This window comes from Oryza brachyantha, chromosome 3 (assembly GCF_000231095.2).
Source record: "Oryza brachyantha chromosome 3, ObraRS2, whole genome shotgun sequence".
NCBI lineage: Eukaryota > Viridiplantae > Streptophyta > Magnoliopsida > Poales > Poaceae > Oryza > Oryza brachyantha.
Window position 1 is genome coordinate 4081077 of NC_023165.2, and position 12578 is coordinate 4093654.

Sequence of the window (12578 nt, forward strand, 5' to 3'; positions counted from 1 at the left end):
TCTGGCCTTTGCGAATTGGGTAGCAAATTCGATGGGCCATTTGCCATCGATGCCACTCGTTCACGTTACAAGCCACCAGATCCATCTGTTATCCATCTTTCGTAATTTGAGCTTTTGATTGCAGAAGATAACAGCAAAATCTCGTGCATTCACACGGCGATTAGGGAAGGGGGTTGGGCCTTCCACTCAGTCTCTGACATCGCCAACGTATGGCTACGACTCGACCCCCAAAAATCTTCATCCATCTAATCCTCGCCAGAAGAGGGGAAAAAAAGGAAAAAGAAAGAGAAAACCGCTCACCATTAGTGCGTGCTTATCCAAAATCCATTCCCCGTTTCGTCTAAACTTTGTGCAAAGTTCGATCGAGTTCGGGCTCGAGCTCGAGTTCTCACCGAACCCGTCGCGTCGCACCGCACCGCGCCGCACGCTGCAGGAGAGGCAGGAGACCGTCCTTTCCTCTCCGCCTCGGCCTCGCTCCCTCCGGCCCCGACCGACGGCGACCCCCGCGGCCCCGCCCATATCGCTTCCCCCACCCCACCCCCCTCCTCCTCCTCCTCGGACGGCCGCCGATCTCTGCACCGGCTGCTCCACCCTCGCGCTTCTCCCCCTCCACTACTGGGGATCCCTCGCCGGAGTAGCGGCATCTGTTTGAGGTGAGCTCCGGTAATCCCTAGCCCTCCCCCCTACTGCGGTTTCAGCAATCGAGTCGGTGTGGCCGGGAGATTCCGGTTAGTTCCTGCATGCTGCTGAGTATCGGGGCGGGTGTTGGATTTGGTTCCTGCACGCCGATGTGCTAATGCTGTAGCCTCGCTTGTCTCCGTAAACAGGGAAGGCGAGTGGGGAGTTCATTTTTGATGGTACAATGAGCAGGCCGAACACACGAAATAAGAGCAAGAGGCCGCGGGCCGATGACTGCGAGAGCCCGTCCTCTGCTGTTTTCAAGTATGTCTGCATTGCCTTGTTGCTTCTGCGAAAGCTATGGAGATTTGGTAGGCTGGTGGTGAGGTGTCGCTGCTTTTGTGCTGATGTTGATTTTTTTTTTTGGGTGGCTATCGCTGTATGTTATGCAGGAAGATACATTCCACTGGAGCGATCACGAAAGGCGATATGAAACAGCTTTATATGGTGTGGAAGCCTGTTTGTCATGGTTGCCATGGGAACTCCAAGGACTCACCCAATTGTTTCTGCGGCTTGATCCCAGCTGCCAATGGGGTGAGGAAATCTGGCCTGTGGCAGAGAACAAACGAGATCGTCCGTGCCCTTGGTCCTAATCCATCTACGGATCTTCGTGATTCCACTGAGACGCCTGCTGGATTGACTAACCTGGGTGCTACCTGTTATGCAAACAGCATACTGCAGTGCCTTTACATGAACACGTCCTTCCGCTCTGGCATTTTCTCTCTAGAGCCTGAGATCTTGAAGATGCACCCTGTGCTGGATCAGCTAGCTCGGTTATTCGCTCAGCTACACTCCAGCAAAATGTCTTTCATTGATTCAGCTCCGTTTATTAAAACCTTGGAATTAGACAATGGTGTCCAGCAGGACAGTCATGAATTCCTCACATTGTTTCTGTCTTTGCTCGAGGGTTCACTAAGTCACTCCAAGGTTCCAGGGGCTAAAACCATTGTGCAACATTTGTTCCGTGGAAGTGTGTCCCATGTTACTCGGTAGGCTAAATTCCATATGCATTTCATGTGAGCTATGAGTCTTATTTCTAGAATGGTCTCAATGTTAGGCTTTCTAAGAAATGGAAGGGAGCTGAACTTTCTACTTTCTAGTTTGTAGAAGTTCCCTTTCTTCAAGGTTCTCATGGTTATCCTGGGTGTTTGTTTGTACTATCATTTCTTCAAACAATATCCTTCCTTTTTTATTCAATAGTGTTTATTTTAGTATATAAGCTCTACAAAATTCATAGTGCATGAGTTGAGGTATGCCAGATAGTTATATTGTTTTACTACATAAAAACATGCATGCAGTATTTTGAACTGGAGCCCTGTTTCGCTGTAGCTGATGCTTGAGAAGCTGTTTACTCAGCCTGTATTTCATGGTCTTATATTGATTGATGAGACTGATGTTTTATCAGGAAAAGGTCAAGTAGATTTGTGCTGTCTGGTAGCAAGATTTTTGCTTTCTATGCATCTCACATAGCCTGTACATGTTGAAGGGAATGATACACTTAGTTCACAGTAAATTTAATATTGTTGAGAGCTGAAGTTTATGCATCTTATGCATTAGGTGCTCATCATGCGGAAGGGATTCAGAAGCATCTTCAAAAATGGAAGACTTTTACGAACTGGAGCTTAACATTAAGGGTTTAAATAATCTAGAACAAAGTTTGGAAGATTACTTTAGTACGGAGGCACTGAACGGAGAGAACCAATACTTCTGTGAGTCATGTCAGACAAGGGTAGACGCGACTCGTTGCATAAAACTTCGCTCACTTCCTCCTGTTGTTAATTTTCAGCTGAAACGATATGTATTCCTCCCAAAGGTGATATATCTTGACCTTAGTATCATCTGTAGCTTGCTATTCATTCGTTCTATTTGTTCTTTTGTTTGTGTATGTGAGCAAGAAATTCATCTAGTATTTGAGCAAGAAATTCATCTAGCTTGTTTCATCTGCAGACAACAACGAAGAAAAAGATTTCTTCAGCATTCAGTTTCCCAGGACAGCTAGATTTGGGTAAGCGGCTGTCTAATCCTTTATCTTGTTATACGTATGGCCTGTCCGCTATTTTGATCCACAAGGGTAGTGCTGCCAATAGTGGGCACTATGTAGCACATATAAAGGATGAAAGCAATGGTCAGTGGTGGGAGTTTGATGATGAGCATGTATCCAAACTTGGTCCTCATCCTTTTGGTGAAAAACCAGGCAAGTCATCTACTAAAGCTGATCAGAAGCCCCAGGCTAGTTCTACAGCAGATTCTGTCACGAATGATGACAACGGTAGCTGCCATGAGGCTGCATTGGCTTGTACTATGGAAGAGATGTTTTCTTCTACAGATGCTTATATGCTGATGTACAAACGTATTACTAACAATGAGAATGGTACTGAGAACAATAATATAATGGAAAGCAGTAACAATTCACTCCCACACCATTTTGTGGATGAAATTGATGAACTTAATTCATCATATGTAAAGGAATGTGAAGAATACAAAAGCAAGAAAGACGGCCATTTGTCATATATAACAGAGAGGCGCCAAGAAGTAAAATCTGTTCTGACAGAAGCGCCTGCCACTCCGGAGGAGGATTCTTATTTTTGGATTTCAACAGATTGGCTTCGCCAATGGGCGGACAATGTTAATCCTCCCTCGTAAGTTTACTTGAGAGCATGTTTTTGTAATTAATTTCTGTACTCTCTACAGTGAAATAACAACCTTTGTAAATTGTCCTTGCCTCATTATGGCATTATGTTCTAGTTTCATGCTGCTCTGACCATTTTGAATCATTGCACTGTCCAATGACTGTTAGGATTAGCACACTTTGTATTGTTGCACTGCCATTAGTTTTCATGTCTTGCAGTATCAAGTGCCATATGTCACAGTTCTTCAGGCATCTATTTTTGTATGGCATCACCTTATGTTTCGAAATCCAAATTTAGACCTATTATAACTGGACTCTTTTGTTCACAGCTCTATTGACAACAGTCCAATTCAATGTGAACATGGAAAAGTTCCAGCGTCAAAGGTTACATCCATGAAACGACTATCAGCTGGAGCTTGGCATAAGCTATTTTCTAAAGTAAGAAACTTCTGCATTTCTTGGTTTTCATTTCTTAAGGATAATTTGCTTTTGATTACACAATTGTAATGTTTCCTGCCAATTATTGGGAATACTATTTCTGTGCTCAATTCTAATGCTTCTGGAATATTCCTGATGAGTTTTTTGTATTGTTGTCACAAAATAATACAAGTATGGAGGGGGTCCAACATTGAGCAGTGAGGATTTCTGCATGGAATGCCTTAAGGATGGAGCAAAAAATTCAGTATCTGCTGATGTCTACCGTGATCGGAAAGCATCATTAAAAAATATTGCAGAAGCAGCACTTGCTGGAAATAGTACAGATGGTCCATCATACTTTGTTTCCAAGCCATGGTACGCAGATAGATGTGTTTGGCTATTACCGCAAGTATATTTGTTTGAAAATGTAAAAAGAATGCAATGATATCAAATTATTTTTTATGAGGGATCTTATTAGTACAATTTTCATGTGAAAATTCTAAATACCTTTTATCATATCACTGATCAAACTCCTAAAACGTTGATTGCATTCATTCTTGTATAGCAAACTAAAAAAAAATGGAGGGACATCAGTTTAGAAGTTGCTCCTTAACATAAACTGTGGTTTTAATTTTTATGAAATAACATATTTATCATCATACGTGTACATTACGCCATGCCCTAAGATTATGTTGTCTTTTATATGGGCAATATCATAATCACCAATTCACCATATGGTCAATCCTGCCTTTTTTCTGAGTTATTTATTACACCTTAAATATTTGTTATAGAGTTATTGTTAATCCATTTGTTCTATTCTGCACTATTACATGCATTTTACAGTGGAACACTTCTATGTGGGCCAATGCAAAATTTTTCATCTAGCCCTTTGGCTGTCCCAGTGGATCATCTTACCAATCGCAGTTCAATAGTCTTTCGTTTCCTGTTTGCTCCTAGGTTGACCCAATGGTTGCGCAGAAAAAATGTGGATATCCCTTCAGATGCTGATAGTGGACCAACAACTGCTCTAAGGTGCACCCATGGAAATCTTCTTCCAGAACATGCTTCAGGCGCAAAGCGGGTCTCTGTGCCAGAGGGCCTCTGGTTATTTCTCTATGAATCCAGTGGAATGAAGGCTGATGACATTGTGACTTTTCCGTCAGATAGTCAACCATGCGTTATCTGTAGCCAGCAATTATCAGTTGTTGCTTCTGTTGAGGATAATCTTAGGTTAGATAACAATGCAAGACAATGACTACCTATATGGACTGTTTACTTTAAGTTCTAGGCTAATACTAACTTTCTTCTACATGTTTTGCTACTCAGAGCGGTGAAACTCAAGCAACGACAGAGCCATGAAAAGTTAATTTCCGCTAAAAGTTTTGCACTTCATCCTGGGCAAAAATACTATTTAGTTCCTTCCTCATGGTTGTCAGAGTGGAAAGCTTACATTACGGCGACTGGGAAAAATGTTTCTTCATTACCAGAACCTCAATCTCTTGAAGCTACTATCAATTCACTTATCTGCGAGAAGGTAAAACTAACTTGATCTTGGTTCAAAGTTAAATGCGTGCTATGCATGACAGCTACTATGGCATAGAAGCTTAATTGATGTACGAATTCACAGCAAGCTCTTGGTTCAACTAAATGCATGCTGTGCACAGCAAGCTGTTAGTATATATTACATTATAAAGACAACTCAAAAGGAAGTCACCATGTTCACTCTAGAGCCTAGAAATTGCCATTGCAGAAATAGAGAAACATTTTTACCATTAGATCATGATGGATCTATATTATAACGGCGTAGATTTATCAGATAAGTTCCATCATTACAAAACAGACTATATATTCAATTCAAATAGAAAAGTGTACTCTGTCAATCCATATACAACAGTGCATATGCGTATGTAGTAGAGTCCTGGTATTGTCTAACTGTTTGGGGTGGTTTCCGATTAATTCACTCAAGAAAAAAGAGAGGAAGGTACACAACAGAACAAAATCCATTTATCTGGATTGGAGTCTTAATTCACTCAAGAAAAAAGAGAGAAAGGTACACAACAAAACAAAATCCATTTATCTGGATTGGAGTCGCTCACATGCATGTGGCCATACACCCTGCACCTCATGTACTCATGTATGCATAACAGATTGCCATGGGTACTAGCTACTAGTCAAAGCTATTTTCTTTTCTACTCAATACATAACTATAGTTTGAAAGTAGAAAATATGCATAATTGGATTATAGCGCAGGTCCAAATTATAACAATCATAGGTTGATCTAGAAATGTTTCATATCCCATAAAAACCTAACTACAACTATTATTTCCTATCCAAATTCTATTTCATTTTTTCTAATTACATAAAATTATAATGGACCATCCGTTGATGAACCTTGGACAGTCATCCGGGACCGGGTCATCCGCCGGTAGACCCGTCGGTGATAACAACCTATATTATATCAAAGAGTCCGTGTAGAAATACAATTTAAAAATTCTAAATTTTGGAAAAGAAAAGAGTCCAAGTAAAAATATAATTCAAAATCACGAAATAAGGATTAAAAATAAAGATATTTAAAAAACAAGAGACTATATAGAGCATCATATGGGAGAATTGAAATTCAACGATCTATCTATTTATTTACAAAGATAAGTAAAAAATAAGTAGACGTTTTCTCTAGAGGCCTAGAAATCACCACATTAATAAAGAAAAAAAGAGAAAAACATCAACCATTAGATTCTAGTTGGTTAAAATTACAGCGGTCTAGATTTATTGTGCACATTAGAAAGATATTCTGCAGGATGAATCAATGGGACTCCAATTGCATACATGCATGGATTCAATGATAGTGGCTGACCTTGAGGATAGTGATGTCCAGGGCGATGGGCAAGCTCAAGGGAGGTAACAACGATAGTATAGCTCAAGGGCAACGATGGGCAAGCGTGAGGGCAACATTGCTGGTGGTATTCATTGACTTTGAGAAGCAACGATTTGGAAACTCTCATGGACAGCTATGGCTGCAGGCTTGGCGATCCGATGTGGAGGAGAAAGAAAGGGGATGAGAGGATGGACGGAGGAAAACGGAAAATAAAGTGTAGATAGATATTTTTCCATCAGGATTTTTAGGCAGGAAAAAAAAAAGAAAACTAATAGAATTTCGGATGGAGTATATAGATGAGAACTGAGGTGGTTTCAGCGTAAACGGGAATGTTTGGTGCTATATATCTCAAATCACAATATTAAAATGGCCTACAATTAGGAGAAGTGAACCATCACATATTTTTAGAGTTTGAATAGCAAACGGAATAGAGGTAAAATTTTAAAAAAGAATTAAATGGCAGCTAGTTTTGTTTACTTCATGTGGTGTTCAATGGAATTTTGTGACAGTTTTGTTTGTTAGTTGAATGTCTGTTAATTTGATTTTACTTCAACTGATTGCTGATGCCTATTCTGTGGATAAAAGGTTCAAGGTTTACATGCTTAGTCAATTGATGGATCCACTTATTTTTATTTTTATAGTTTGGTTGTTGAATTTAATGATTGGTCATTTTTCAGCATTCAAGATTGTTGCAAAGGCCCTTGGATCTAGTTTGCAAGCGTGGGGCAATCACTCAGAAAGCATCAAATGTAAATTCATTCTCTTTAGAATTATTTCTTCCTATTATCTTTTGTTTTACATTATTGCCCGTGGCATATGTGATCTTACTATATGTGTTGTTACTCCCCTTGAATATAATACCTTTTATTTTGAGTTAGTAGTTTTGAAAGTTGGTAACCTGATAACCTCTTTTGCTAATGTTTCTCTATCTGTTATCTGACTTGAGTATGTCCAAAGTGGTTTTTCTTGTGCTAACTATTCTTGCAGGGGTAAAATTGTTGTAGAAAGATATAATCACTATTCCCCATTTTGAAAAGCTTGAACTCCAACTGTACTGCTTTAGTTCACAGCCATGAGTGGATGATTGCAGTCATGCTTTGTTACCCAATCAAATGTGTGACTTCTTAGTAATCCAACTTGCAGCTACTAGTTTCGTAATTTAACTACGGATCTGGCACAACAGTAGTTACTAGTTTCGTAATTTAACTATGGATCTGGCACAACAGTACCAAAGAAGGACCTTTCATTATATCTCAGTTGCTTTGTTTTGTTGTTTGGCTTGTGGAACTTTCTGTTTTATTTTGGCTTTTATTTGCTGATATATGTATGCTGAAAGATGAGAAAACTGATACTATGGGTTCATTGTCTGTCTTGGTTTTCAGACTGATGGATTAACAATGATCTCAGAACCTGATTGGATTTTATTCTCTGAAGAGTGGAATGTAGCACATGGAAAAGGTATATGTGCTGAAATTGTTTTGAGCAAGAGTTCTCAGGATAATCTGCAGTCATCTGAAGCAATTCCAATTCTGGATGGAGATCTGGACCAGTCTCTTAATGATGTGAGCAATGACTTGGGGGCCAGAGAACCCTATGTGAAAACTGATCCTGAGGTAAGTGACAAGCTAATGAACTGAGCACAGATCTAGATCTGATTGGATAATAATTTTACAATTATTGGTATCCATGGTTGAAATATATAAATATCTTATGTTGGGAAGATTAATAGGGACCGATCACCTCAATGATGTGTTTTACTGGCGTGCTATTAGGATTTTGCAAACTTGCAGATGAAACGATACCATGGTGTTCAATTTTGTTAGAACCATTTATAAGATATAACCACCAGTTAGGGCCTTGTATGAAGAACCCTGTGACCAAACCGTGGATATTGAATGACTGCATATCACTTTACTCTCAGCTACAAAAACAAACATACTTCACATATTTATTGTTCTCACATCCCACTGGAAAAGGCTAAACCATCCCACAAGCAAAACTTTTGTACCATTGTATGCTTATAGCTAAGGTTACTGCTTGTGTGAAGCCCATCATATAAAATTTTATACTTTAGTGGAGCACTGACTCCAGAAATTAAATATGCCTGCAGTTGTTTCTTCAAATCCAGAATTCTGGAAATTAAAATTTTCAGTCACTATAAATATCTGGTACCTATTTGACACATGCATAAGTTTCTTTCTAGCTTTGTTCTTTTTCAGTTCTGCCTGTGAACATGTAAGTCTGTGTTTAGGTTTGTGAAGAATGTATTGGAGAAAAAGAGAGCTGTGCATTGGTGGAGAAGCTCAATTATCAGAATGAAGATATCCAGGTTTATCTTGTCCGTGGTAAAGAAGCGCCAAAGTCAATTCGGGAGGCATCGGCAGCTGTTCCCGTACCAGATCGTAGGACTTCAAAGCGTTCCCGGAGAACAACCTCAGGGAATTCGATCAGTTTGAGAGTCTCTGGTTCTACAACTGTCTATCAGTTGAAACTCATGATATGGGAATCTTTAGGGGTATAAAATAAACTGAATCCATAATTTTTCTGCAAGAAGCAGCTTGTTACAGTTCAGATAGTAAAGAGACCATAAAAGAAACTAAGCAGACACGATCTATTAATTGCCACTTCTACAACTTTATTTTGTTTTAGCTCAAAGAGGTTTGCTAGAGTTGTCAATTCTAACCAAATAATTGTTGTAGTCAATTTGAGATCATTTATAATTTTTGGTTTGCATGATTAGTTTGATTTACATTTATGCATGTCTGCTTCAGACTGCATTAAAATTATTACTTTTGTCATATTCAGATTGTTAAGGAGAACCAGAAGCTTCACAAAGGCTCTCTGGAGATTGAAGATGATTTTGCTACTCTCGCTGACAAGTGTATTTTTCCTGGAGATGTTCTATGGGTTAAAGACACTGAAATTTATGAGAACCGTGACATAGCAGGTGAAGTAGCAAATATAATGTGCTGAACATTTCTGAATAATGAGATTGTTTATGGTTTAACTTCTCTTTGCCTTCGATATTTCAGATGAAATTTCGGAGCAGAAGGTTGATGTACTACAGACTGAGGAAGGCTTCCGTGGGACTCTGTTGACATCTAGTGTTTCAGCTCAGCTTTGCCAGGATATATCATTTAGCGATTGAGTTCTCTAATGTCAGCTACGTCGCTGCCTGCATATGTTTACTTCGGCTGGTTAAGCTTGCTTGGAGGTCATATGACTTTCTTTGTTTCTTCTAGTTTGATTTATATTTCATAGTTTTTCTCCGTTGGAAAATCAGACTGCAGTTTCACCTGATTCCAAACAAAGGTTATTGCATGTATGCAATGTTATTTTTTTTTTCCTTTTGTTACACTTCGAGAGCCAAGCCCCAGCTTACATTTAGGTTTGGTAATTAGAAATGTAACTTTCACCCGTGCCATGCAGGTGTATGCCGAGGACTGAGTCGCAAAAACAAGTTCTAAATACGGTGGTTCTACTTGCCGTCGCCGAGGGTGAAAATTTTTGTCTGCCCCTTTATCTCCGTGCTCGTGTTTCCACCAAGGTGTGCTACTTGCTGTTGTATCTGCATCTCAAATTGAGAGGGAAAGAAGAGGGTATGTAATTAATTAGTTAGTTAAGCCTTGTACCTTGTACTGGCTATGCTGCCTATGCAGGTTTCATGAAGGAGAGCCGGAATTTATATGTAGAGCAGTTAGCTAGTAGTACTATATATTGTTGTGTTCTTACACTGTGGGATCTGCAATGGTTCAGATCTCTTATCCGCAGCTTTTCTCTCGTTTACCTTTGTTTGGTGGCTCACCCCACCACCCCCAGTGCATGCATAATCAATTTGAATCTTGGTAATGCCAGATGTCAAGTCTATATACCCAAACAATTTATCCTCCACTGTTAAACTCTACATGACAACGGAAACAACTCTGCCGTTATACAGAAAAAACGTTGATTTTGTGTTGCAAATAATACCATACCATTATCTGAATCTTTCCCTCTTAAAATAATTGCCACAGTTATGTCTGTACTTAATTCTCATTGGGGATGAGCATTGTGGAAACAATTCTTGTATGAAATATATAAAACATTTGCCCACCTTGACCTCCAACCCATTCCCAACAAAATAGTGGGTATAAAAAAACACTTCGATGATTTTTTTTTTTTTGCAAAGACAAATCATTGCATTATTCTGCTGGCTTGACGCAATGGACTGCGCATAAAATAGCGGCGTATTAGGCGCGACCAAATCAGAAAAAGGCACGAGCAGATACGAAGAAGTCCTAAAAGAAAAGAGTGGGGTTGGGTCAGTGGAAATACTAGTCTTTGCCGCGGCACTAACGAACACGCGGTTCTCCGTTCTTGGTTGCTGCTCACGTCGTCGTTGAATCGAGTCAATTTGGGCTTTTCTTTAGCCGGTTTCGTGGAAGATTAGTGCTCCAAAACCAGCCGCGGCTCCTCGCTTTTTCTGGCGGTTCCAGCTTACGCACGCGTGCGGCCATGCTCTCGTCATCGCCTTGCTGCTACGTTTGTTCTTAAATGCTGAGGTCGATATTTGACGGGATAGGAAATCTTTGGCTGAGGTTTCATGCAGATACTTGGCTCTTATTATGAAGTTTGGTACAACCATGTACGTGGCTGGAGTGTTGTTTTGGAACGATTAACGTTACGTATTGGTTCCATATCTGTTTGCGCAAACTTTAAGCAAGATGCACTATTGGTAATTACTTTTTTTTCTTTTTTATTTAACACCGTTAAATCTGACATGTGTTTAACCATTCGTTTTATTAAAAATTTTATGCAAATTATAAAATTATGACTCATAGAGTGTCCCTATGATAAAACAACTCATAACGGAAAATTAATAGTTATATAAATTTTTTAAATAATATAAATAGTCAAACATAAATAAAGAATTAACGTTCTAAAATAACAAAATCGGAGGTAGATATATTTTTCACCACTTTTGTAGGAAATAATGTGTTTCCTTCCAGGTTTTGGGCGAAATTCTTGGTACTTGGTTTGTATAGATACACTGGTTATACTCTGCTCTACAGCTCTCTACACAGGTCAGGTAGCTGAAGCGGCAGTGATGACTGACGATGCCTTGGAACAGGGGAGACGCTGACCAATTTCAGTACAAGAATTGAGACCTGTATCGGACGAAAAGGACCTGCAGCACCAGAAGAGTCACAAGAGACATAAATACTGTAGTGCACGAAAATGCCATCCATCCCCATGGCGACAAAAGTATCTGTCCAAAAGCTCGGCGACTGGACAACGTGCCATGCTCCATCTGTCTCAGGTCTGGGATTGTGACACATGTGTGGGCACTTCCTCAAATTATAATAGCAGCCAGGTTAATCTCAGCTAGAGTAGATCATCAGGTGATCTAGCACACAGGTTAATCTAACAGTTTACACTTGTCGGCTTAACAGTGTCAGCTATTAGCAGCTTCTCGGAAAGCTCTAGGTGCACAAGTAACAGGATAACAGGAAGAGTCTAACCCCATCTTTTTGTCCATCCTTTTACGTATGCCTATATTTATAAGCCAAAATTTAAATTTTAAATTCTAAATTTAGAGTTGATTTTAATGATTTTTCACTGAAGATTATTTTTCAGTCTTATATTACTAAGAATATGTATATACAATTTTTATTTATAATTTTTTGTTTGTAAATATGTCGCTTGATTTTTTCATAAAACACTCAAATAATCAAAGTAGGACAGTATATTTTTTCTTATGCTTATATTTACAGGTTAATTTTAATTTTAAAATGGTTAGCTTTAAGGTTTTTTATCATCATTTATTTCCCAGAATTTACTTTTATATTACTAATGAATATATATATATATATATATATATAACTTTTAACTATAAAATATTTTTAAATTGTTAATGAGCTGTTTTGCCTGTGCTTAATTCTAACGAAAGAGATGGGATTGCTAGATAACCTTACACAGAGGTACAGAACACAAGGCGTT

The 12578-nt window shown here is 39.1% G+C and overlaps 1 protein-coding gene across 3 annotated transcripts; it reads left to right on the forward strand.

The window, feature by feature from the left end:
* Positions 1-275: 275 nt before the first annotated feature.
* On the forward strand, positions 276-10379 carry LOC102721248 (ubiquitin carboxyl-terminal hydrolase 26). Of its 3 annotated transcripts, none has more exons than XM_006649478.3 (16): positions 276-653; positions 828-942; positions 1071-1667; positions 2236-2491; positions 2626-3317; positions 3637-3745; positions 3918-4099; positions 4682-4954; positions 5051-5258; positions 7277-7348; positions 7982-8212; positions 8851-9114; positions 9405-9546; positions 9632-9813; positions 10029-10146; positions 10259-10379. In XM_006649478.3, exons 2-14 carry the CDS (start codon positions 863-865, stop codon positions 9745-9747), a joined length of 3222 nt encoding a protein of 1073 aa, XP_006649541.2. In that variant the 5' UTR covers positions 276-653; positions 828-862; the 3' UTR covers positions 9748-9813; positions 10029-10146; positions 10259-10379. The 3 variants fall into 3 exon arrangements, with proteins under 3 accessions (XP_006649541.2, XP_040377831.1, XP_015690978.1); XM_040521897.1 differs by having other exon boundaries at positions 2626-2683; positions 2873-3317; positions 10029-10379; XM_015835492.2 differs by having other exon boundaries at positions 10029-10379.
* Positions 10380-12578: the final 2199 nt, after the last annotated feature.

Coding starts and splice junctions, on each gene's coding strand:
- LOC102721248 (XM_015835492.2), top strand. CDS start 863: ATGAGCAGGCCGAACACACGAAATAAGAGCAAGAGGCCGCGGGCCGAT. Junction 3,746..3,917: donor GGCATAAGCTATTTTCTAAA/GTAAGAAACTTC, acceptor AAATAATACAAG/TATGGAGGGGGTCCAACATT. Junction 7,349..7,981: donor TCACTCAGAAAGCATCAAAT/GTAAATTCATTC, acceptor CTTGGTTTTCAG/ACTGATGGATTAACAATGAT.